Source organism: Dasypus novemcinctus, chromosome 8 (genome assembly GCF_030445035.2).
Source record: "Dasypus novemcinctus isolate mDasNov1 chromosome 8, mDasNov1.1.hap2, whole genome shotgun sequence".
NCBI lineage: Eukaryota > Metazoa > Chordata > Mammalia > Cingulata > Dasypodidae > Dasypus > Dasypus novemcinctus.
The window spans coordinates 40,293,294-40,319,709 of NC_080680.1; the positions used below are offsets into that span (position 1 = coordinate 40,293,294).

Here is a 26,416-nt window from a genome sequence, read left to right on the forward strand (position 1 = left end):
TAGAACCAATGTCTTAAGTATTGATTGAATTTTACTTTGTTCGGCCACCAGTCTTTCTTTCAGGGCTTTCCATGTGCTTGGCACTGCAATTTAAAAAAAAGCATCTGTGTCTCCTCCACTGGAGGCCTTTCCTGACCCAGCCTCGGGCAGTTGGGGTGTTTCATCCCCGTCTGTCCTGTGGTTCTCTCTTCCAGCTTATTATGGCAACTGTCATGTCACATTTTAACCACAGGGGGAGCTCTAAGGATCCCTACATAATTGTACTTTTTATAGGCTGCTTAAAATTAATTCGCATTTTAAAAAATGCTTAATTCACTTAAAATGAGAGCCAAAATTTCATATTAAATATTGAGGAAGGGGACTTTACCTGACAAGGACTTAACCTTAAAAAGATACTAAAAATTATAAACATAAGCTTAGTTTATCTTTGATTAACATGTAGTTTATATGAAGTGTTGATTTGGGGAGTTATTTTTTAAGCCATTGAATCATGCATAGGATGATAACTTTCTTCAGTTCACATGTGACTTTTGCAACATGATCAGAGAGTAATTTTAGTTATAAAGAGGACCATTTCAGCAAAATTATTTAAGAATTGTATCAATTTTCCCAAGAGGCACTCTTAATTGTTCGATATTTCAGTCATTCTTTTTTAAGCATCTCTAACACTATCATCCTTTCCATTTTTCTTAATTGTTAACTTGTGCAATTCCACCAACTCCTCAACTGTCAGGAGCTGGTTTGAGTAAATCTCCAATGTTGCCTTCTTCAACTTTAAAAAATTCATGTGGATTTTTGTAATATTTGCAATATCTGCAGTACATTTGCTTTTTTTGCACTGTGATGCCAGATGATGCCAACAGCAATAGGAGACACTGGCAGGAGAGATACTAGTGTTTGGAGAAGGGCTGTCAGGGTGAGCACTGGCATTGTAAGTTGTCGTCTCATTAGTGACTTATTTATATTTTTACCATGTTTTCCTACAAGGTCTCAGACAAAGAGCGCTGTTCACAGAAGGTACCCTGCCTTTTTCTGTAGATCTGTCTCCCTGCTAGATCAAGAACTCCATCAGGGCAGGCAGGGATCCAGGCTTACTCAGACATTGTCAGCCCTTCATTGTCCACTAAATGAATCAGTGACACGGGTAGAACTCACTTTTTCTGTCTTCTGATTAGAATTCCTCCAAAAGTCTTGCCTCAGTCCTTAGGCATTTCTGGAAAGAACCTTGCTTGTTGTCCATTTGGAAAAAGCAGGGGGGCCTGTGACCGTTAGCTTTAGGGTATTATCATCATCCCATCACCTTTTCCAGATTGTAATCTTCTCTTCCTGCACATTTCCAAGGATGAAGGAGAACTGAGGCAAAGAGACGAGAAGCTTGACTCTCCCAGTCCAACTCGGGAAATGGTTATTTAATACCTATATTGTGCTTCTTCTTGGGCAGAGAGTAGGAACTGTGTGTAATCCTCTTTTACCCTCTGCAGAGCACACAAGGATGCAGTGATCACCCCCTGCTCTTCCACCTCAAAACTCATTGCCTTGACAGAGCTATGATGTTCTACTTCCCTGCCTCTGTTCCCAGTACCTCTGCCCTTTCCCTGTCCATCTGACTGCATGAATACCTGCATAGTTTTCAGAATTGGGCTAAAGCATCACCTTCCCCATGAAACACTGCCTGAAACACACCCCTTCTCCCCTGCAGAATTGACCTCTCCCCACTCTGTGTCCTCCTGTACAGATAATACCCTAGCCACATGCCAAGGCCCTACCTGTACATATCTGCCCCCTCCCATTATCTGGAGAGGTGTGCAGGATGGGACCATGTCTCCTTCCTCTTTGTTTCCTGGCCCAATGTTAGGAACACAAGTAGGCGTTGAAATGTCTGTTGAGGGAATATATGAATAATAGTAGTCTGTGTGCTGCTTCTCTCCTCTACAGGGATAGCCTGAAAGTTCCTTGAATTCTTGTCTATCTCAGGTCATGACCAGCAGTATAGTGTCTGCCCCTGGAAGATGTTCAGTCAGAATTAAAATGATCAGCTTTCTCTCAGGCTGCTTTTGCATCCTTGGAGCAACATGTGGCTCCCCTGCCACTAGACGGGACTATCCATCTCTTGCCCTGGCTTTGAGGAATCTGAGTCTTAAAGCAGAGAGTTCAGCTCCAGTGCTGTAGTGGTAAAATTCAGAGCATAGTTCTTGAGACTCTGTAAGAGATAAACTGTTTAGTTTGAAGAGACCTTTAATTACACAGAACAGAGGGACATTGGTGAGTTGTCTTTGAACATACTTACTAGACAGCTATCCCTGTGCGGTCCTTACCTTTGGGAATTCCTCACCCCACATTTGCTTCTTACCCTTGGTCTCATTTTATTTAAAGTTGAATATCCATCCAGTAACCTAGGAGGTATGATACTCCAGATAGAGAAATATGTAATAATGATTTTTACTTTTTTTTATCATATTTCATCAGCTAAATATTACCTCCAAGACATTCTTTGCTTTTTTCCCACTTTTTTTTTTTTAAAGCATATTTATTTATTTATTTATTTATTTTTTAATGTTTAGGTAGACTCCCCCAAATTTTTTTTTTATTGACTTTGTAATAATATTACATTAAAAATATATATGTGAGGTCCCATTCAACCCCACCCCCCCACCCATCCCCCCTCCCCCCCCAACAACACTCGTTCCCATCATCATGACACATCCATTGGATTTGGTAAGTACATCTTTGGGCACCTCTGCACCTCATAGACAATGGTCCACATCATGGCCCATACTCTCCTCCATTCCATCCAGTGGGCCCTGTGAGGATCCACGATGTCCGGTGATCACCCCCGAGGTGCCATCCAGGGCAGCTCCACGTCCCAAATACGCCCCCACCTCTCATCTCTTCCTGCCCTTCCCCATACCCATCGTCCACCATGTCCACTTTTCCCAATCCAATGCCACCTCTTCTATGTTTTTCCCACTTTTTGAGAGCATATCAAGGTGGAAGTTGGAGATAAATGGTGAAGGGCTTTTAAAGCAGACATCTCAGATGAGCTGAATACTAACACCTTTGTTTAGGCTTTATGCAGGCTGTGTCTGTCTGTCCATCCTTGACTTTGTCAACATCTATGTGGTGATGAGATCTCCACCAAGTAGGGTCCTTTCTCGTTTTGGACAGCTTTGATGAAGTTCAGGTTAGAGTCTTCACAGTAAAGACCATTTCTCTAATTCAAACTGCTGCATATTTGATGTTCTACACCTAGCAGTGTAGGGATGCTCTATCAGAAAAGGACTTACCACTGTCCACTAAAAAATAATGAAAGAAAGTGTTGGGTAATTCTATATCTCCTGCAAGTTGGAAAACATGGTAAAACTAGAAACTACATGGAAATCATTTATTCAGTTAATATTTATTGAGTACTCATTCTATATAAGACACTTGTGTTACAAAAATGAATGAGCAGAGTCCTGCCACCTAAGATCTCTGGGGTGGAGGAGGAGCCATAATTATAAACAGATAACAAAGCTTGGCCCTCAGCAGGAAGGAAAGGAGAGTCGTGCTGTGAAAAGAATCTGAGAACACTTCAGCTACATGAGTACTTTTGACTTGAGCACTGAATGTTGGAGAGAAAGAGGGAGGACGCTCTAGATGGAGGTAATTAATGGCACGAACGAATGGAAGGAAATATAAATGCAGGCGGCCAGCGCATCGGGTGTCTGCAGGGTGAGTTCTCTGGTAAGGCTGCTATGTGCCCGCTGGAGCCTCTCTGGGTCAGTACTCTCAGCAGCCTCTTCCATGCCTCTTCTCCAGCATTCCACGGCACCTAGCCCTGGTCATTTAGTCTCATTCTGGGCTCTGACCTACCTTGTTCACATCCTAGCCCAATGTCCAAATAGCCTGTCTCTCACATCATCCTAGGATGAGCTGGTGCCTGCAACATTGCAGAAAAAATTTTTTAGAAGATTTGAAACAGAAAATGATGAAATGGAGAAGTAGGAGCTGCAGAACACTTCTGAAGGATTTTTTTAAATGAAGGTGTTGCACAACCTTCTAAGCAATTAAAGAAAACCAACTGTTTCCCCCAGGGTCTAGACCTTTAAAATCTTTGTGACAGAGAAAATACTTGGGGGAAAGAATAAAGGCATAAATATCTAAGAAAGCTCTTCAGATGTAAAAAACTGGAGAAATTTAAAGGCATTAAATTCTCACGAAGACTTTGCTACATTAATTTTGTGTAGGCCAAACATAGAGCTAAGTCAGCATTAGCCACCAACCCTCTTGGGTGCCAATGAAAAATTCTGTGTTTCTTTTTAAAGGTGTTCAGGGCAACTTTAATGTGGCAAGGGGCTCTAGGACTTGGGATACTTTATATCTGCTGCTACCCTGCGTCTGCCCTCTTGGTTTTGCTGCTGAGTGTGTTAATTTATAAATAGGTGTGCATATTTAAGCATCTCATCTGTCCTCACCTCTCTGCCCTGAATCAGCCATATGGACTCACAGGAAAGAAATCCAGGCTCATAGCTATAGGCTGGGACCACACAACTTGTTATTCTGCTTAATACGCATTTTCATCACATCATCTTTTTTTTCTTTTGATACCCTTTGTATTAGCAGTTAAGCAGACTTCTTGGAAGAGGTTTACTGATTTCATGTAATGCTCACTGAGGAACCCTTGTATGTTGGCCTATTCCCAACTCAGCACCATTGCTTTCTAAAACATTGTCCTTTTCCAGCAGAGGCATTTTACTAATGTCTCTATCTCAGCTTCCACAGAGGGGTCAGTCTTCAAAAGTTCAAGCAAACACCCGTGTTATTTTTCTTCCTTTGCCCAGGGTTTCTCTCTCCTTTCTCACATCCCCACATGTCCTCAGAGAATAGACCTTTGTGTGGTTCCTCTCTGTGTGTTATTCCATCTATGAAACATCACCAACAAACTGTGAAGCGATACATTCCTTCTCTCAGAGGACAGTAGCTACAGATTTTTATTTAAACAACCCTTATGGCTCACCTAAAGATTTCCTTATCTCCCAAGATCTCAGGGGCACACAGGAACATTCGGGTATCTGTTGTGGAGAGTTTTCAGAGTCTACATTAGTCCCATCTCTGCTTTTTTCCTTTATTTGGTCATTCGTTCAGCAGGTATTTACAGAGCCCCTGCATTGTGCCAGGCACTGGCCTGCAGCTGTCAATTCCCTCTTACCAGGGTCTGCCCAGACAAGGAGTTTGAGCCCCCCATTATTGCACCTGTGTGGACCATAGCCCGAAATCTGTTTTTCTAAACCTTACTTTCAAACATATCACTTGACAAAGGATTTTCAAATAACTCTTTTTTTCAGTCCTTGGTTTAACTTTGGGTTCACTGTTCATGTAGTGTAGATCCATGGATTTAAAAAAAATTTTTTTATTCTGTTACAGTATTTAAAACCTAACATTTCCCTTTTAATCATATTCAGATACATATTTCAATGCTGTTAACTGCATTCACAATGTTGTGCTACCATCCCCACCATCCATTACCAAAACACTCCCATCATTCCAAATAAAAATCCTGTACATTTTAAGCCTTAGCTTCCCATTTCCTATCCCTACCCTGTCCCCTCATAACCCATATACTAGATTCTGACTCCATGAGATTGCCTATTCTAATTGTTGTAAATCAGTGAGCTCATACAGTAATGTGTCCTTTTGTGTCTGGCTGATTTCATTCAACATGATGTCTTAAAGGTTCATCCATGTCACATGTATCTTCATGCCTTCTTATGGCTGAATAATATTCCATTGTATGTATATACCACATTTTATTTATCCATTCATCGGTTATTGGACTTGGGTTGCTTCCATTTTTTGATAATTGTGAATAATGATGCTATGAACATTCGTGTGCAGATATCTATTCAAGTTCCTGCTTTTAGTTCTTTTCAGTATGTACCAAGTAGTGGGATTGCTGGGTCAAATGGTGGTTTTTTTCTTAGTTTTCTGAAGAACCACCAAATTGTCTTCTACAGCAGCTGCACTGTTTTACATTGCCAACAGCAATGAATGAATGTTCCTATTTCTCCGCATTCTCTCCAATACTTGTTATTTTCCATCTTTTAAATAGCAACCATTTCTAGTGAGTGTGAAATGGTATCTCATTGTGGTTTTGATTTGCATTTCCCTGATGACTAATGATTTTGAGCATCTTTTCATGTGCTTTCTGGAGAAATGTCTATTCAAGATTTTTGCCCATTTTAAAATTGGGTTGTTTGTCTTTCTGTTGTTAGGTTGAAGGATTTATTTATATATTCTCGATATTATAATGTTATCATATATATGACTTCCAAATATTTTCTCCCATTGTGTGGGCTGTCTTTTTATTCCCACGATAAAGTTCTTTGAGTTACAAAACTTTTTAATTCTGACGAGGTCCTATTTATCTTTTTTTTTTTTCTTTTGTTGCTTGTGCTTTTATTGGATAAAGTCCAAGAAACCATTGCATAACACAAGGTCCTAAAGATGCTTCCCTATATTTTTTGCCAGGAGTTTGATAGTTCTAGCTTTTATATTTAGGACTTTGATCCATTTTGAACTGATTTTTGTGTATGATGTGAGGTAGAGGTTTTGCTCTTTTTTTTTTTTTTTTTGCAAATGGAGATTCAGTTTTCCCAGTACCATTTGTTAAAGAGATGATTTTTTTCCAATTAAGTGGTCACTGCCACTTTGTGAAAAATCTGTTGGCCATAACTGTGAGGATTGATTTCTGAACTCTTAATTTGATTCCATTTGTTTTTATGTCTGTCCTTACACCAGTACCATGCTGTTTTGATTACTGTGGCTTTGAAGTAAGTTTTAAGATCTGCAAGTGTGAGTCCTCTAAATTCATTCTTCTCTTTGAAGATGGCTTTAGCTATTTGGGGCCCCTTACCCTTCCACATATAATAAACTTGTTTAGCTTTTCCATTTTTTCAAAGAAGGTTGATGGAATTTTGATTGGGATTGCATTGAATTTGTAAATTGCTTTGGGTAATATTGACATCTTAATCATATTTTGTCTTCTAGTCCATGAACAAGGAATGTCCTTCCATTTATTTAAATCTTTGATTTCTTTTAGCAATGTTTTGTACTTTTCTATGTATAGGATCTTTGCGTACATGGTGAGACTTATTCCTAGCTATTTGATTCTTTCTTTTGCTATTGTGAATGGAATTTTTTTCTTAATTTCTTCCTCTATTTGTTCATTGCTTATGACAGAAACATTCCTGGATTTGTAGTATTGATCAACTTGCCACTTTGCTGAATTCATTTAGCTCTAGGAGCTTTGTTGTGGTTTGTTCAGGATTTTCTGTATATAGGATCACATCATCTGCAAATAGGGAAAGTTTTACTTCTCCCTTTCCAACTTAGATGCCTTTTGTTTCTTTTTCTTGCCTAATTGCTCTGGCAAGAATTTCCAGTACAATATTGAAGAACAGTGGTATATTAGGATTCTCAATGGAAAGAGAACCAACAGGAGAGATCTGTAAATATTATGAGGTTTTATAAAATTGTCTTATACAACCCTGGGAGATGCACAAATCCAAATTCCTTAGGACAAGCTTCAAGCCAAGAACTCCAATAAAGGTCCTTGATGAATTTCCCAGATGGAGCTGACTAGCTTGAAGTAGAGATGAAAATTCTCTCTTCTGTCTGCTGAAATCATCACTTCTCCTTTTAGGCCTTCAACTGATTGGATGAGATGTCTCTCATTGGTAAAGGCAATCTCCCCAGTTGATTACAGACATAATCAGCCATAGATGCAATAACTTACTAATAATTTAAGTCCATGAAATGTTCTCACAGTAACCATTAGGCTGGTGCTTGCTTGACCAAATAACTAGGCACCATGACCTGGCCAAATTGATACATAAGTCTAACCCTCAAAAGTGGTTACAGTGGGCATCCTTGTCTTGTTCCTGATCTTAGAGGGAAAGTTTTCAATCTTTCACCATTAAGTAGAATGTTAGCCATGGCCTTTCATATATGTCCTTTATCATTATCATGTTGAGGAAGTTTCCTTCTATTCCTAGTGTCTAAGTGTTTTAATCATGAAGGCTCCTAGATTTTGTCAAATGCCTTGTCTGCATCAATTGAGATGACCAATTGTTGTTTTTTCCCTTCATTGTGTTACTATGCTTTTTACATTAATTGATTTTATGTTAAACCAACTTTGCATACCAGGGATAAATCCAACTCGATCATAGTGTATAAAATTATTTTAATATGCTGTTGGATTTGGTTTGGTAGTATCTTGTTGAGGATTTTTATATCTATATTCATAAGAGATGTTGGTCTGCACTTTCCTTTACTTGTGGTATCTTTATCTGCCTTTGATAAGAGAGTTATGATGGCCTTGAGAACGAATTAGGGAATGTTTCCTCCTCTTCGTTTTTCTGGAAGAGTTTGAGAATTGGAGTTAAGTCTTCCTAGAATGTTTGGTAGAAGTTTGATAGAATTCCCCTGCGAAGCCATCTGGCCCTGGGCTTTTCTTGGTTGGAAGGTTTTTGATTACTAATTCAATCTCTTTATTCTAGTTATTGGTTTGTTGAGGTCTTCTTTTTTTTTTTTTTTTGAGTCAATGTAGGTAGTTTGTGTGTATCTAAGCATTTGCCCATTTCAACTACGTTATCTAATTCATTGTCATACTGTTTTTCATAGTATCCTCTTATAGGCATTTTTATTTCAGTGGGGTCGATAGTAATGTCTTTTCATTTCTGATTTTTGTTATTTTTTTCTGTCAGTCTAGATAAAGGTTTGTTAAATTTTATTGATCTTTTCAAAGAACAAACTTTTGGTTTTGTTGATTCTCTCTACTGTTCTTTATTATTATTATTATTCCATTTATCTCCACTCTAATCTTTGTTATTTCCTTCTTTTGTTTGCTTTGGGTCTTCTTGCCTCCATTGGGGTTTCTGATAAGAAATCAGCCCTCAGTTTAATTGGGACTCTCTTGTATGTTAGACATTGCTTTTCCCTTTTGCCTTTCAGAACTCTCTCCTTGTCTTTTGCATTTGAAAGTATGATCAGTATATGATAGGGTATATATCGCTTCATGTTTATTCTGTTTGGTGTTCATTGGGCTTCTTGGATGAGCATATTCCTGTCTTTTGCTAACTTTGGGAAGTTCTCCGTCATTAGTTCTTTGAATATTCCTTTTGCTCCTTTCTTTCTTTCTTCTCTTTCTGGGACTCCCATAATGCATATATTGATACATTTGATGGTATCCCAGAGGTGTCTTAGGCATTTTCCCTTTTAATATTTCTTTTTTTTTTTTCTTTCTGCTTCTTAGCCTAAGTCCTTGTATCTTGTCTTCAAGTTCCTTGATTCTTTTTTGTACCAGCTCCAATCTGCTCTCAAAATCCTCCTGGCCTATATGGGGACCTCATATTTTTTGAACGTAACATTAAAAAATAAAGACAAAAAAAAAAAATCCTCCTGGCCATTTTTTCATTTCAGTTATTGTGTTCTTCAATTCCAGTAATTCTGTTTTGCACCTTTTTAAAATTTCTTAATTTACTAAGATTTTCATCTTGCTCATTCATTGTTTTCCTGGTATCCTTTAGTTCTTCCTCTGTATTTTCCTCCACTTTCTTGAGCATATTTAAGATCATTTTTTTTAAAGGCTGTGTTTTGTATATTCACATTCTTATCTTCTTTGGTGGTAGTTCTGAAGTATTATCCTCTTCCTTAGGATGGGCCATCCTTCCATTTCTTTGTTTATCTTTTACTCTTTAGTTTAACATTGTACATTTTAATATTATAAAATGTTAACTCTGGGATTTATTCCCCAAGATGTTTGTTTCTTGGTTTTGCAACACACTAAGGATAAGACAGAGATTTTCTTGAGCTCCAGCCCTCCTATCAGGAAGGTCTGCCCAAGGTAAATGCAGTGTACAGGCTTTTACCTGTCTTTTTGGGCCTCTGTCTTATCCTGGCCTTTTGCTTTTTAGGCGTTTTGGAGTTCACAGGAGTTTTGTTGTTCACTGTTTCCCAAGAGATGGACCTCCCTCTCCCAGGTGTCTGCAGCCAGTAGGCCTTTGTCCCAGACTGTCCTTGTTGTCTGCTCTCTGTGTCCATTCATTGCGTGCTCTTCTGTGTTTTTACTTGTCTCTCTTTTTTGTTGTGTCACCTTGCTGAGTCGGCTCTCCACAGTGCTTATGGGCCAGACAGCACTCCGCAGCTTGCAGGCGAGCCTGCCTTCACAAGGAGGCCCCCGGATGCGAAACCAGGGCCTCCCATATGGTAAAGGGGAGCCCAGCTGATTGAGTCATAGCTGCTTCCCTATGTTGTTTTTTTAAAATATATTCCTTCATTGTCTCAAGCTGCTCTGGGAGGAGGCTCACACCAGAGAGGACTTTCCCAAGTTAGTCTTTTCCAGATAAAACAGCACCAGGGCCCCATGAAAGGGATGCAAACCTGCTCCAAAGTGCTCTGGGAAGGGGATAAGGAAAGGAGCCAAGAGGTTCTTCAGCTCCCCAAAGCCAGGCTTTCCTGGCTTGCCTAGCAAATGCAGCCCTTTAGCTGACTTTTCCCCCACAGCCCTTAGGAAGTCACCACCACCACCACCTTCCTGTCCAGGGAAGGTTGAAACAATAGCTACCACTGCCTTTGTCCAGGCAGATTGACAAAGAATACACACATACACACACATACGTGTAATATAGCTGCCCTCACATATACAAAAAATATAGCTGGCCTCAGAGCCGGGCCCCCAGCAATCTAAATTTGCTAATTAAAAGCTGTGATCAGTGGGAAGCAGACTTGGCCCAATGGATAGGGCGTCCATCTACCACATGGGAGGTCCACAGTTCAAACCCCAGGCCTCCTTGACCCGTGTGGAGCTGGCCCATGCGCAGTGCTGATGCGTGCAAGGAGTACAGTGCCACGCAGGCATGTCCCCTGCATAGGGGGGCCCCACGCGCAAGGAGCGTGCCCCGTAAGGAGAGCCGCCCAGCGTGAAAGAAAGTGCAGCCTGCCCAGAATGGCGCCACCCACACGGAGAGCTGACACAACAAGATGATGCAACAAAGAGAAACACAGATTCCCAGTGCCGCTGATACAGACAGAAGTGGTCACAGAAGAACACACAGTGAATGGACACAGAGAGCAGACAACTGGGGGGGGGAGGGGGAAGGGGAGAGAAATAAATAAAAATAAATCTTAAAAAAAAAAAGCTGTGCCCACCCCTATTCTTGGGGAAGAGAGTTTTTATGTCCCTTTCTGTCACTAGCGAGCTAGCCAGGGTTCTGGACCCCAATGCAGCCTGCCACTAAAGTAGGGGGTAGGTGCTAGGAACCACTGTGCTAAGAGAGTAATTTACTATAATTTACCAACCTCTTCCTCCTGCTCTTCCCTGGATGCTGTCCAGAGTTTCAAAATGGTTGCTTCAGACAGTTCCTGCTTGTTTAATAGTTGTTTTGGTAGAAGGACTAAAGCCTGGAGCTCTTTGGTCCACTATCAGCTTTTTAAACTATTCTAAGGTAATGTTGTTTGGTTGTTCAAATGTTGGAATTTCTCTGAATTTTCAATGGTCTGTGGATTAAATAAGACAAATAATTGAAATCAGAACTGCCTAGGAAAATACAGGTAATCATCAAAATCTATCCCAACAGCCTCTTTAAAAATACATATGCTAATTTTTTTCCATCTAGATGGGTTGGCAGATGAATTTATAATATAATTGTTACCCAAAGTATTTATATCTTTCAATAAGAAAAAAAAATTACGGGCATTTTGTGTAACATCGTTAGCTGTATCTAGGTTTTTAAATTTGATATTCTACTTTTTCTGTATTTTCATGGAACACTTGGCCTAAAGAAGAGAAAAAAAAAAACCACGACCCTAGGTGACAAACGTACTTTTGAAAACATAACAGGAATTGAATAGGAAGCCTGAAAACACCAGGCTTTTCATGTGCAGTGGGCAGTTCTCTTCTCGAGAAGTTTTCTCACTTTTGAAATGTTTGTTCAGTCATGGGCTGCATTTCTCCTCTCTCCCATGACCCATTCCCTGGCCGGGGTGCTCACCGTGTCCCTCTGATTCTCACTGCTGGTTCTTCCCTTGCTGTGTTCTAGTCTCCGACTCCTGGCAGCTCCTCACCCCTGGGCGCAGAGTCATCAAGTACACCCCACCACCCCAGCGACCCAGCGGAAGCCTCCACAAATAAAGAGGTAGAGTACCATTTTGTTTCCAAAGTCCTCAACCCACTTTGCTGTTTCTAATACTGGTTTTTTTGCTTTTCCAGCCTCCCAGAGCTTCTGACCCAAATTAACGTAGGGGGAAATGTTTCTAATTGCTCCTCTCCAGTGTGGAATTCGTTAGTTAAAGGCACGCTACGCAGTTTGGTAGTTCAAGCCACTAGTATCTTTTTACATTTAAATTGGTAAATAAAAGTTCAACTCCCCAGTCACACTTCAAATGCCCAATAGCCACGTGTGGCTAGTGGCTATGATATTATATTATCACAAAAGGTTTTGGACATCGCTGGACATGGAAATTAAAGGCTCTGTGTACTAGCTTCCTTCCTCATGTTACTGTGTCTTATGATACCGTGGATTTGCAGTTGTTGTGATTTGGGAAACAGACTGGTGTCTTAAAATCCCATTTATTTCAGGCCTACGTGAAACATCTTTCATATGAACAGATCACTACATGTCCTGATCTACCTGGGTTGTTTCCAGGTCACACCTGTTGTCCAAGCACCCCATGTGGTGGGCATTTCTTTTCACTTTCTAAAACTGTGCTGTCCAAGAGAACTTTCTGCAATGATGGAAATATTCTCTTTCTGTACCATCCAGTATGTAGCCATGAGCCACATGTGCCTTTTAAGCCCTTGGATGTGGCTAGAGGGGCCATGGAACTGAATTTTTCATGTTAAATTTAAATGTGACTAGAGGTGACTAAGTGCAGCTGTAAAGTTCCCCAGTTGGATGGCTGCCCTGCTAATGGGGATGACGAAGTTCCTACAAAGAGGTTCAAGCATGAAGATGCAGTTGCTCCTGCTGAGGTTTCTGGGGCTGGGAAATGGCAGGGTTTGCCCCTAAGCAGAGCCCCAGGCTTCTGCAGCAGCTGCTTTCCTTTTACACCCAGCCTAGCAGCCACTGCACCTGCCTATGAACCAGCATCAGGTAAATATCAGCCTGCGTTGTAATCTATGTGTGGGCTCAGCTCACTCTAAATATAGATGCTGCCCACCCAACACTGAGGATATGTGTTAAAGGAGGTAAACCACACACTGAGCGATTGTCTCCTTTTCCCTCCTTTTGTTAATTATTTTATACTAAATGTGGTGGAAGAAAGCAAATTCCATTTTAACCTGAATGGCAGATTGCTTCTGAAAGGAGACTTTGGTAAAATTTACCCTTAAGTTACCACTGAATACACATGTGTTTGCCATAAAATACTGATGTAGGGGAGAAGTAGATTCTTTAATTATTATTAATCCATTCATATTAAACCAAGCAAACATAGGGTCAGCTTCTGTGAAATGACACCAGCAATAAAGTTTAGATTTGAAGTATACTCTGTTCTCCCCTAGTCTTGATCCTCAGACCCTGGGCCATTGCAATACTGTATCTGGGTCTCAGTTTCTCCTAGACCAGACCATCTCACAACTTTGCTCCTTCCTTTATTCACTGCATACGATGGGTGAGAACAAATAGCAAGAAGAAAAGAACGGCAGCCACCTTAATAAAAACAGTAATAAAGATTACCATTTCTTGAGCATTTACAGTATTTCAGGCACCATGCTGAACAAATCACATATGGTATCTCATGTAAGCCTTAAAATCATTTTGTGAGTAGGAATTATTGTCCTCATTTGTTACTGGGGGAAGCAGAGTGATTGAGTAATTTACCTGAGGTCATAAAGCTCACAAGAGGCTGAGTCAGGATTTGAACCCAGAGCTTCTGTGGGCCCAGGCTCTCAAGCACCAGTATCTACTGCCTAAAGTGGAAGTGCTTACGCAGTCAGTCTTCCTGGACAAGGTAGATTGTTGGTCATTATTCCACCTGTCAGGCCTCCAAGGCTCTGCGTACAGTTTGTGTGTAGCCCTCTGGAAAACCCCAAAGATTGCAGTCGTTAGCTTTCTTGCATGTGAGTTAATTTATTAATTTGAATGTTAAAGGTCAGCTGATGTTCTTGTTAGTCCACATGTGAGAAGACAAAGGGCTAATCAGCCGTCTGAATACTCAGCATTTGATTTTTCATCAACTATAATAAGCAAAGTAAATTTGTTAGTTTTTCGGTTCCTATGAGACTTGGCGCATGTTTCTGCATATCCTTAGAAATAATGAAGAAAATCCTCTGTGTCTGCAATAATTGGAGATTCATTTATGTTACAAAATTCTTTTTTTAAATTTACTATCCTAGAGACTTAAAGAAAGCCAGTCATAAGCTTATGAGTAGAGAATAAATGAATGTACCAAATATCCTCCATTGTGGTTCTAAATAAAATGGCAGCCTTTAGAGCTGTAGACTAAAGTAATTATTTTTTGTAGCTTCTGCTATAATATGAACACTGTTTTTGATATTAGCATTCCGAAAAGTATCCTAATAGCCTCAGAAAACCTGAAAGTCATTTTCATTAATCAAAGTAAACTCTCAGTGCACCAGATCCTTAGCTACTGGGGGTGGGCCAGGTAGGTGACTGGGGAATAATAATTTCCTTTTAACTTTTTAAAAAAATAATCTCAAACTTATAGAAAAGTTGCTAAAATAGTACAGTTTCTATTAATGTATATCTTTCACATACTGGTAAAGTTTTTGTTGTTGTTGTTCCCAAATACACTCACATACATAGTTTTCTCAGTTATTAACACTTTGCATTCATGTGGTGGGGAAAAATAATTTAAACATCTGTAGCCCTTATGAAGACTCTAGCTTCCGTCTGCATACCATGAAGTTATTTTGCTTTCTTCACCAGAACTAGACAGACTTGGCTGTTGGTGTTCAACTGGGCCTGTCTTCTCACTTTAGAAAATGGAAAGCAAAAGTAATATAAAGGACTGGAAGTTACAGTTCTCTTTCCTCCTATCCACATGTCTTGATTTTCACTTGGTGTGCATTTTTCCATAATGCTTTAGCAGTCAGGAAACTTTCATTTCTGGACTCATCTCTTCAGTTTCTTAAGGCTGATCCTTTCTGAGATAAGAAACCTGTTCTCTTTGGTGTGAGCAGCCTTTCCATCCCAGCAAGCACATCTGTGGTGTGTTCACTGATAAGTCAACATCTGTGGTGTATTGTGTGATTAGTGTTAAATTCTTGTCATTTTTCCAAATTGGGTGAAATTCTTAAAATTAGGTTTCTTCAACTGCCTCCAGTTTACTTAGTGCAAGTATTAACTAATCCCTCTGCCATGCCCATCTTCAAAATAAAAAACACACCAAGTCAAGGTGTGATGGTGTGGGGTCACATCCCATGACATCCCAGCCCTTTTCCAGGGCCCTTCATCTCCTAGCCCACCAGGCATCCCAAAGTATATCGTTAATTCTTATCAAACAGTTGAGCAGCTATGCTGTTCTTTCTCCAAAGGTCCATATTAAAATCCTCACCTACTGTCTGGTAGATCCTCAGCATTGAAAATCTTTTAGGCTTTCTGAGGATAATGCTCAGCTATGCAAACCCTACCCTTATTCTTTTTTAGGGACTCTTACCTTTAATATTAGCTCTCCACTCCCCACAATGCTCATATCACCCTCTCCAGACATAATCAGCTTCAAATTACTAGTGAAGCAGGAATGAATTTCACGCACTTATCCCTCTCAGAGTTATCTGAGACATTTGCTTCTGAGAAGAGCCAGATGTGGTAAGTATTGCTCCTCTGAGAATAAGCATTTAAATTACCATCCAGGCGGTGGACTTGGCCCAATGGTTAGGGCGCCCGGCTACCACATGGGAGGTCCGCGGTTCAAACCCCGGGCCTCCTTGACCCGTGTGCGGCTGGCCCATGCGCAGTGCTGATGTGCGCAGGGAGTGCCGTGCCACGCAGGGATGTCCCCCGTGTAGGGGAGCCCCACGCACAGGAGTGCGCCCTGTAGGGAGAGCCGCCCAGCGCAAAAGAAGGTGCAGCCTGCCCAGGAGTGCCACAGCACACACGGAGAGCTGACACAAGATGATGCAACAAAAAGAAACACAGATTCCCATGCTGCTGACAACAACAGAAGCGGACAAAGAAGATGACGCAGCAAATAGACACAGAGAACAGACAACCGGGGTGGGGGGGAGGGGAGAGAAATAAATAAATCTTTTAAAAAATAAAATAAAACAAATAAATAACCATCCAGTTAGGTTCTAGAAGTTTCAAGCTGATTTTATCCACTTGAAGCATGGTGTTAGAAGACTGACCTTTACTGTAGGGTGATACTAATATAAGAAATACCAAGGTTTTTAACTTGTTTGTTGTGTTCTTATTTTAAGGTAATACACTATGGTGAATTAGATAATGGAATTTTTCAACTAAAATAAATTAGGAAGAGGTGAAGAGGTTTTTTTTTAAAATCTAGGGCTTATTCTTAGCAGTGAGAGATTGCTTCAACAAAGACCTAAAAAAAACCAAAACTTTTAAATTGATTTAAGGGAATTCTTAATTACTATGTATATGATCATATTATTGATGTTTTCACTATTTAGCACTTTTTCACTTGGAAATGCACATTCTTAAGAATACAATTTATATCCTTTTTATTGGTATTGCCAGTTACAGATTTTGACCTGTGGTATATTTATTAAGCAGATATCTCTGATTATGGAACATAGGGTTTCAGGTTATTTTAATATAAAAGGACTATTCTGCACTTTGGGTAACTCTCAGTAACAATGCATATATTTTTCCACATTTCATTTTCTTGAACCAAAAATGGTAAATAACTGGTTAATAATTGTCATTGGTGATGCATTTATTTTTCATGTTGCCTGGATAGATGTATTAATGCATATTGCATCATGCTTTCCTCTTTTTGAAATCTCTTTGTCTTTTTTACAGTCAAGAAAAAGCTTGGCTTCATTCCCAACCTACGTTGAAGGTAAGAAAAGAAAAGAAAATGTTGAGCACTGAGTTGTTAATGAATCTTTTAGCATTTGGGTGTTTGAAGCCCTGCTCTGGCAGGTGGTAGGGGGAAGAAAGGCCACAGCGTCACTTACAGTCTTAAGAATATTAGAATCTTAGACTAAATGTACAATAGCCATGAATCTCTCAGAACAGCCTCCTCCCTGATTTTGCTCACTATGTTGACAGAGAACCTGAGGCCATGGCCAGGCTGGCGGCTCTACTCAGTGTCACACGGCTCATAGGTTTTGCTCATTACCCTGGTTTCTTTCCTGAGAAACCTATAATTATTTGCATCATTTTGTGAAGCTCTGATGCTCAGTGAGAGTTCTTTGTGACGTTTTCTCAAGTTTGGACACTCCCTTCATCTTCATACCTATCCCCTCAGGCCTAGAGAGCTTCAGGTTCAGCATTAACCTGAAGGTGGGGGTGCAATATATGTGCTGGTCCACTCACAGAGCAATTGAAAAGGCATCACTAACAGGGAAAACATGCTTCTAATAGGCCACGATGAAATCTGCAGTTCTCCAACTTAGGACTATTATAACTTTAATTAAAAAAAACAAAAACAAATGTTTCTGGAAGCACTAGTATCGAGCCTAAAATGAACTTAATTAAAGTAGGCCTTTCTGCGTATGTTACTTTATGGATAAATGGAATAAAGCCATATCTTATACTTATAATTTGTTGGGGTCTACTAGTTCTGCCTCTTGGCTCCTTGACTTGTATATAGTCATTTAAATATGATTTGGATTACTTTTAAACATATCTGTATACCCACCCATACTTTTTGCAGTTGAAAAAAAGACCTTTTTCAGGGAATAGTTAGCACTAAATCAGAGATAAATATATAATATTGAAAGTCCCATGGAAAAAGTGGTCAATTTTTGTTTTTATTTCTACACTTACTATTCTAAATAATGGATAGAAGGTTTTTTAAAGATTATTATCCCAGATGAGATTTTTTTCCCTCTGGATGGCAAAAATAATTACCTTAAGTTCCATTGTAAACCCACCCCTTGGAACTTCTAGCAGAAGACTGACAATCTTATACTTTTACAAAGCATAGTGTGGGTACAAAGCTGTGCACATATTATTTTAGTTAAACTAGTGCTTCCCTGCTATACAATGGAAACCGTGTATTATAAATAACCTGAATCCGTTGCACATCTCTAAAAGTCTCAGGGCAGGGACTATGTGGCTGCATTGAATATAGATCACTGGTATGGAATGGGGTCAAGTCTGGCTAGAACCACTTAGTGTTTAGTCCAGTGAGTTCTTATAGACTGAGAAGAAGACAAACCACAGGTTTCCTCATTTAATTACTACTCAGATGCTTTGTGGAGGCTTTTTCTAAAACACTGATAATTTCTTTGTCTCAACCACCACCTTAGTTTCAGAAAACACGATAAGCACTTTTTCAAGGGAAGCAGTGGTTTAAGCTCAAGAAGATTTGATGTTTAAGGATAAAAATAAAAGCCCATTTCAGATTAACCCTCCAAGAGGAAAAAGAAAATCGTTTCTATGTCAAATTATCTATTAATCATTTAAGATCCTGAGGTTTTAACAGTGGGTTAAAATACATATGGTATTATCCCCAAATATGGCATTCAAGTCCCTGAAAATATATATATTTTAATTGTAGCATTCAAATGCCTTTTTCAGTGAATCTCTTATAAAGTTACATATTAGTCTCAGACATTTTTTCACTTAGACTAGGGTTTGCAGATGTCTACGGTTGGAATCAGATGCCCTTATTTGAAACATTTAAAACTTGGTTTTGATTTAAAAGGTTGGTCAATGAGAACAGAAATTTTTGAATTGGAATTGACCTCTGTGTGAGCTCAGGCTGGGAACCTTATAGTCTTTAATTGAGCAAGGCTGATGGCATGGGACCATGGCTTTGGGATAATGTTATCTGTCTTGCCGAATCAAGATCAGAGGCCAATATAAGAGTCCATGATCAGTCTGAGGGGGCCAACGAGCGAGGGAGTCAGCAACAAGGAGACTCCACACCGCCAGACCGCCCAGCACGCCTCCCGGTGTCCTTGCGCCACCACACCGCCCCCCCTCCGATGGCCACAGACATCTTTAATTCCAAAACCTGGCTGTGTGTGCACAAAAGAAGATCTTGGGTAAAATGGCATCCAAATCCATCACTACCACCTTAATAGATGAGCAAAGTTTTAGATGAGCTCTACAGGGTGACCAAGGCGTATCCCCAAGACAAGAAGGAGGCAGAGAAAATCTTCAAAAACCTCATCAAAACAGTCATCAAGCTGCCCACTCTTTATAGGAATCACTAGTTTAATCAAGATGAGCTAGGACTGATGGAGAAATTTAATAAGGAAGTTTATAAGCTTGCTATGACCATGGTCAATTTCCATCATTGCACCTTTGACAAGAATGTGTTAAACAGGCTGCTAAATGAATGCAGAGAGTTGCTCCACCAAATCATTCAGCGTCACCTCACTGCAAAGTCACAAGTACGGGTTAATAATGTCTTTGATCATTTTTCAGATTGTGAATTTTTGGCTGCCTAGAATCTCCTTGGAAATTTTAAACCCCAGTTACAAAAACTTTGTGATGGTATCAACAAAATGTTGGATGAAGAGAATATATGAGTGTGAATTAACATTGTGACTGCTCATGATTTATTTGAAGATGGAGCATTGCTGATTTATGAAGGAAAAAACGAAGAATTTTTTAAAGATTACACATATTTCAGGGAGACTTTGCCCAATTCAGTTGTCGACCATTAACGATGGTGCTTTTATGGAGCTCATTTTATTTGAAGAGAAGCATATTGCCAAAAATTATAGTTAAAAACTTCTTTGCAGTTAACTGCTCACAGGGGAGATGTCTGGTTGGGTAATGCAAATAATAGTTATACAAAGAAAATTGCCCTTTTTTAGGGCAATTGTTGTGTTGATAGCACATTGGATATTTCTAACATGTACAAAGTTCGGTATTTTGATTCATTTCTCTTCTTTGCTGCATATATGTACCTCTTTTTAAAAGCCAAGAACATTCTCCTGCTGTCATGGTTTCTTCAGAAACAATTCCATTTTCAAATCTACCCTTGATTCTTTTGCTAAAGAGTGTCATTGACATTTCAAGTCTGCAACAGTAAAATTGATCCCACAGAAAATACGGAAAGTTCTATTCTGAAACCAGGACTGTGGAAATGGACTATATTTGACATTATGAATGATGTCTAATATTAATATAAGAATGTTTCTGGAATTGAGTCCTGTTTTTTTAAATACCAATGATGATATTTAAATTTGTAAAACTGGAATGGCAGGTCTTTGCCTTGAAATGCTTGGTTAGGCCTCAACTTTCATGTTGCCTTGGAAATGTGCTGATGAAATACCTATTTTTAATATCCATTTCAAATGTGATAAAGAGAAAATCTAAATTGTTCTTGATATTGGGATAATAAAAAGTATGTGGTGGGAAGCGGATTTGGCTCAATGGATAGAGCGTCCGGCTACTACATGGGAGGTCCAGGGTTCAAACCCAGGGCCTCCTGACCCACAAGATGAGCTGGCCACGTACAGTGCTGATGTGTGCAGAGTGCTCTGCCACGCAGGGGTGTCCCCCATGTAGGGGAGCCCCACGCGCAAGGAGTGTGCCCTGTAAGGAGAGCTGCCCAGCATGAAAAAAGTGTAGCCTATCCAGGAGTGTTGTAGCACACACGGAGAGCTGATGCAGCGAGATGACACAACAAAGAGAGACACAGATTCCCGGTGCCGCTGACAAGAATACAAGTGGACACAAAAGAACACACAGCAAATGGACACAGAGAGCAGACAACCAGGGTGGGGGGAGGAAGGGCAGGGAAGGGGAGAAAAATAACTTTTTAAAAAAAAGTATGTGGTACTAAGAAAGATAGAACCATTGTCATTTTAGAGATGAACCCACCAGGATAACTTAATTTAGAGGAGGAAGAAGAAAAGGGAAGAAAGGGTATTGCTACAAAACATGAGTACGAAGATGAATGCATTTCAAATGTTTAAGATTTCTGAGGTAAATAAAGAATGTCACTTTTTAATTTAATGGATAAGGTTTTTGCTGTTTTGTTATTTGCTATTTTGATTAGTAAACCAAACAATATTTGCATTCTAAAAAAAAATAATCCAGACTTTCGGAAACAAATATCCACTATTTTCAATTTATAAAACTTGTTTCCCCAATTAGAGAGAAAATGGAGGAGGGAGGAGGTCTGAATGGCAGCCAAGTAAGAGAGAATACTGTAATATGAGGTTTTCTAAGACAGCCTTCTAGGCACTCAACCATTTGTCTAGCAAATGTCACTTATCTGATAGCCACCGATTGGACACACAAGAATCAAAGGTGGTTATAATCCAGTTCCTGACCCCAAAGGGCTCGCTGCCTAACTGGAGAAACAACATCCTTTATCGCTGAATTTTATGTTTCATACTACAATAAAAATTCCCACTACTTCTCACAATCATTGACTTGGGTCAAATCAATAATCTAAGAAGAAACTGTTCCTTTTTTTTGAAAACTAGGGGTTCATGAAGGCAGACCTAGAGAGATTGCCTCATCTGCTCAGGCATCTCTGAACCTGGCACACTTCTGCCAGGGGTGAGGAGTGGGTGGGGAGGGGAAATGGAGAGTTTGTCTGGCCTGCCCCCAGTGCCTTCACTCACCACTGTGGCTCTGTATTACAGTTCCCGGACCATGTGATCCTGAAGACTTGATCGATGGAATCATTTTTGCTGCCAATTACCTTGGCTCCACCCAGCTGCTCTCAGACAAAACTCCTTCCAAAAATGTGCGCATGATGCAGGCCCAGGAAGCAGTGAGCAGGATCAAGGTGAGGGGGTGCCGTGAGTTCCCAGAGGGACAGCGGGCAGCTCCAGCTCCCAGCCCTGAGCAGTCCATGTGGTCATCCCCCACCTCATGTTTCCAGTCCCAAGTTTAGAGGAGAGTGGATTGAGACCACATTGCACATGGTGCTTCTGTGTCTACTTGCTAACTAAACAGGTGTAGAGAAAAAAAAGATGTCCAAAGTGCACTGGCATCCTTATGTATAAATATTACGCATTTAGGTTGTTCCAAATGCCTAGTCTTGAGAAATACTGCTTATATCCTTAATCATATGATCATAAACTGTGAAAACTTGATCTTTTGAGGAAGGATATCATTTTAAGTATTATGCCTCGAATTTGAGAGGTGTATCACCAGCGGCTGGAGATTGACAGCATAAACATTCACATTTGCCAAGTTGACTCCATCTAGGTCTTCTGGCCTTTAAATGAGTTCATCCTGTTCAAGCTAAATTAAACTGGCGTGGTTCAAGTAGAATGAACCATTTGATCAAAGTTCACCTTGCTGCTGCCTGAGCAGGGATAACTTATTTTAAACTTGTTGAGCCAAGGTATGTGTGTCCTTGCTCGTGCCTTATGTTTGAATCTGTTTCATGCAGATTAAAAAGGAGGGAGCCTATTTGATCCAAGAAGAACCACTTTTGTCTGGTTTAAATAATTTACAACTAATTTGAACCAGCTACAACTGGTTTGATTCCACGGAAATGCAGAGCTGTAGAATTCCATCATGATGCCAGCACCACCTAGAATCATGGGCAAACCCAGGCCCTCAGGGATTCCCAAGGGCCATATTTCTGTACAGATGCCATTGTGTGCATCCAGCACCTAGAGCCACTGGGCAGCCACACTAGAGCTTCAAGGCCAGTTTGACCTAAAACCACAGGGATAACATCACTCTTGACTGGAATAGGTTAGGACTTGCCAGAATTGGTCTTATGCCATTTCAACTGGACAAAATTGATTCCCCACTCAAGGGGTCATTCCCATTTTTTGTATCTTCTCCCTCACATTCCCATGTTCCCATGTTTGTGTAGTAATGGGGGATAAGGAGGAAGGACAAATAGAGGCAGAAACCGAGTCTTTAATCTCTCAATCAAAATTTTAAAACTTTTTAGCATTTCTGTGGGCAAGGCTGTGCAGGGTGAGAGCCTTCCCCTCAAGCTAAGCAGCACAGGTGAAGACATGAAGCAAACCAGCGGATGTACAGGGAGGAGGGAAGTGGGTCAGATTACAAGTGCCAGAGCAGTGCAGAGGCAGGTGGGGAGGGGCAGGCACACCTGAGATGTGGAAGGGGAGAAGGACCAAGGATTCAGAGAGGTGCTTGTGGGGGTACTTACCTGAGCTGGTTCCTGTGTCATTTATCTGCCCAGGCTCTGACACCTAGTTAATACAAAACAAGGTCATATTCCCACTGGTGCCTGTAATTATGATGACTTTGAGCCCCCGGGCTGCCTCCTCCTATGGTTTCCCAGGCTGCTGTGTGAGTGTCCACTCATTGCCTCCTCCTAAAGCTGCTCCCCATTGCTTCTCCTTTTGGGGCTTTTGTGAGCTGACCACTGCTCCTTACCACATGGAAGTTCAGAACTGGCTCTTCCCTTAAATACTCATAGTACAGTGAGCCCATGCTACAGTTTTTGATACTACTACTGAATCTTAGGAACCAGAGAGTACTCTGCAACTGCACCTAGAGTAGTTATTGTCAGCACTGATTGGCCAGACCCACTGTCAAGATTACTGACGGGGCCCACCAATTTCTTCCCCATGCCAGATACCTGCTCAGCCACTCCATGTGGAGTGGGCCCTGCTGCATGAGGCCCACGGCTGTGGTGTCAGGTCTTCTCCTAAGATTAGCCTCTCCAACAATGGCTGGCAGTGGGAAGGCACACTTCTTTCAAGGGAAATCACACCCCACTCCCAGGGAGAGGTGTCTTGCCCTTGGCTCTAATAGGATAACTCCATGCAAGCATATCAATCTGACCATCATACCTTCTGGGCCTCTCAGATGAACTAATACTATCTGTAAAACGTCACCAGGTTTCTATTGAACTGCACAATCTGAGCTTGGTTCAGTTCCTTCTCACCACAAAGAGGTGAAGTTAATGTTGGCAGATCTCTTCACACTATCCTCCATCTTAATCTTAGTAACTTCCATACACATCATTCTGAACAAGAACACAGAAACCTTTCTGACAGAACAAGCCATTTTTCAGGCATTGTCCCAGATTACTTCATAGAGAGTAGAGAAATTTAAATGAAGATCTCCAGGGACATGATTTTGCCCTCTTATGTCCCACAGTTACCAAGCACAGTGCTTGGTCTCCAGATTAATGTGGCTCTTCGTTAAGCTGGCCCAGGGTCAGTGGGAGTACGAGCGCCTGACTCACCTCACTCAGTGTCCTCTAACAGATGGGTTCCACCTCAGCAAGGTGTGTGGTAAGCAGTAGGGATGTTTTTGGTGCTCACACTGACTAGGTGCATCTGCTGGCACTAATGTAACGTCCAGGACAGATCTACACAGCAAAGCTTTAATTTGAAGTCACTGAAAATGTCATTTGGTTATTTCCACCAAAATGCCACAAGGAACCCTGCCAGGGTCCATTCTGGAAACACTGTCCCCAAAGGAGTATTGGAGACTCCTGAGGTGGAAAACTGCATGTTGCTTTGAAATAAGTTTTTCCTAGGCTCTGTCCATCAGAGTTGCTAAAGTCTTGAGTTTCAGGTTTCACTCAGGATACCTAGTTTAGTTAGCCTTCTGAGTGGTAGCCTTTGACTCCTACAGAGAAAGTGACTCTCTCTCCACTCCCCTAATGACTTTCATGTAAGAGCTGCTTGAGCACAAAGCACCTTTCAGGATAAACTACAGCAGCACCGCACCAAATCTCCCACCCAATGCCAGTTGTGTTGTAAATGATGTCCTATTTCCACCGTGATATCCAGTAGTATTGGGGTTATTTGTTCGTTAAAGTCCAGTCCCCTGATAAGAGATCAGAAAATTTACTTTAAAGCTTCAAAGCACTGATATCCAGAAGTTCCACAGTTCATTTAAACAAAAAATAGTTGAGTTTTGTCAATCAGAACAAGCCAGATAAAGACTATGGTTATAAATACATTTCAATGTTGCCTAGAGCAGAGTAGGCATCTGGAAATTATGTATTTCTTTTTTACAACAAATTACTCTAGTGTGAGGAATTCATTATGGAGTGACAAAATTAAATTGTTACATTTCATTTGTAACTTATAAAGTATCATCTTACAATGTGCATCTCTGCATTCAAAAGAACTGTTGCCTGTCATTAAATATTTTCTGCCTCATGTTCCTTTTACGTGCATTTAAATGTTCTTTGGATTGTTTGACTTTTCACCCAGCCTGAAGTTTTTTCAAACTGTAAATGGAGATGGCCGAGTTCAGAATCCATTGTATATTTCAGCACCCCCTAGCAAGTTTCTCTGTCTGGGAGCATGCAAAGATAACTTGGGGGTGGAAAGGGGTTATCCAGACGGAACTGGGGTGGCCTCAAGCGGCACTTACACTGTGGCACCTGGTCATGCCTAGAAGACAGCAGTCTCTAAGGGAGGTAGTGTCCCACTTGTTCCCAAAGGGAGATGATGTTTCAGGAATGAGTTATCCTACGCCAGCTCAGCACAGAGGGTACAGAACCTGGTGAGGTTACAGATTTTACAGTAACTTATCAAAGAAGGAAGGGGAAAGAAAAGCTCTCTGGATTTATTTTGAAATCCATTTAGCAATATATTTAACTACAAGCCACCTAGTTATTCCTGACTTGGTGCTTTAACATAAACATAGGTAAAAGAGTTTCCTTCTTCTGTTTTTACAATTCCTTCTCCCTCTCTCCCCACAAAGATACCCATTTTGCCCTTCCTTTTTTCTCTCCCTACACTGTTTAACTCCATGGATGTGAGACCTACCCCACTGTGTGTCCTGCTGTGATAGTGGCATTTGTGGTGCTTTCTCTCTGAGCAAACACTAGAAATGAAGCTTTAGGTTTTCATTTCACAACAGTCTTAAATTTCTGCTCTGTTTGTTAATTTTGTTATCATTTACACAGCACCAATCAACTGCTTATTGGACTTACACGTGAAGTGTTAAGAATTAATATTTTCTGAATTTAGCAAAGAATTTACAAATTCATTTGCCAAAAAGAGAAAGAATTTGGAGTCATGATTGGCCAGGCATTTTTTGCTTAATTGAGAAGAAAGCAAAGGAATTTAGCCCAAAAACAATACTGCCCATATGCATACTCTGTGCATTTTAGGAGATAAAAATTAGCCAAGACATAATCCTTGACCTTGAGAAGCTTGCACTAATGTAAGGGAGCCAAGAAGACAGACTAGGTAACAGAAATACCAAAATATAAGAAATAAGCAGTGTCCAAATGCCATAGCAGAATTGGAAGGAAACTGCTAATTGTTCTGTGTATATTACGTAAGTTTGACATTTTAACCATTTTTAAATATATGATTCAATGGCATTAATTTACATTTACAGTA

At 40.5% G+C, this 26,416-nt stretch overlaps 1 protein-coding gene and 1 pseudogene across 7 annotated transcripts in view; both read left to right on the plus strand.

The window, feature by feature from the left end:
- The window catches only part of APBA1 (amyloid beta precursor protein binding family A member 1), a 266,960-nt gene that overhangs the window by 199,680 nt on the left and 40,864 nt on the right, over positions 1 to 26,416 (plus strand). For all 7 annotated transcript variants that reach the window (XM_071216689.1, XM_071216690.1, XM_058301690.2 and 4 more), the window contains 3 exons: positions 12,078 to 12,173; positions 16,986 to 17,025; positions 21,749 to 21,894. In XM_071216689.1, coding sequence (XP_071072790.1) covers positions 12,078 to 12,173; positions 16,986 to 17,025; positions 21,749 to 21,894 — 282 coding nt within the window. The remainder of the gene's footprint in view (positions 1 to 12,077; positions 12,174 to 16,985; positions 17,026 to 21,748; positions 21,895 to 26,416) is intronic.
- On the plus strand, positions 19,124 to 19,672 carry LOC131279434 (tumor necrosis factor alpha-induced protein 8 pseudogene; annotated as a pseudogene).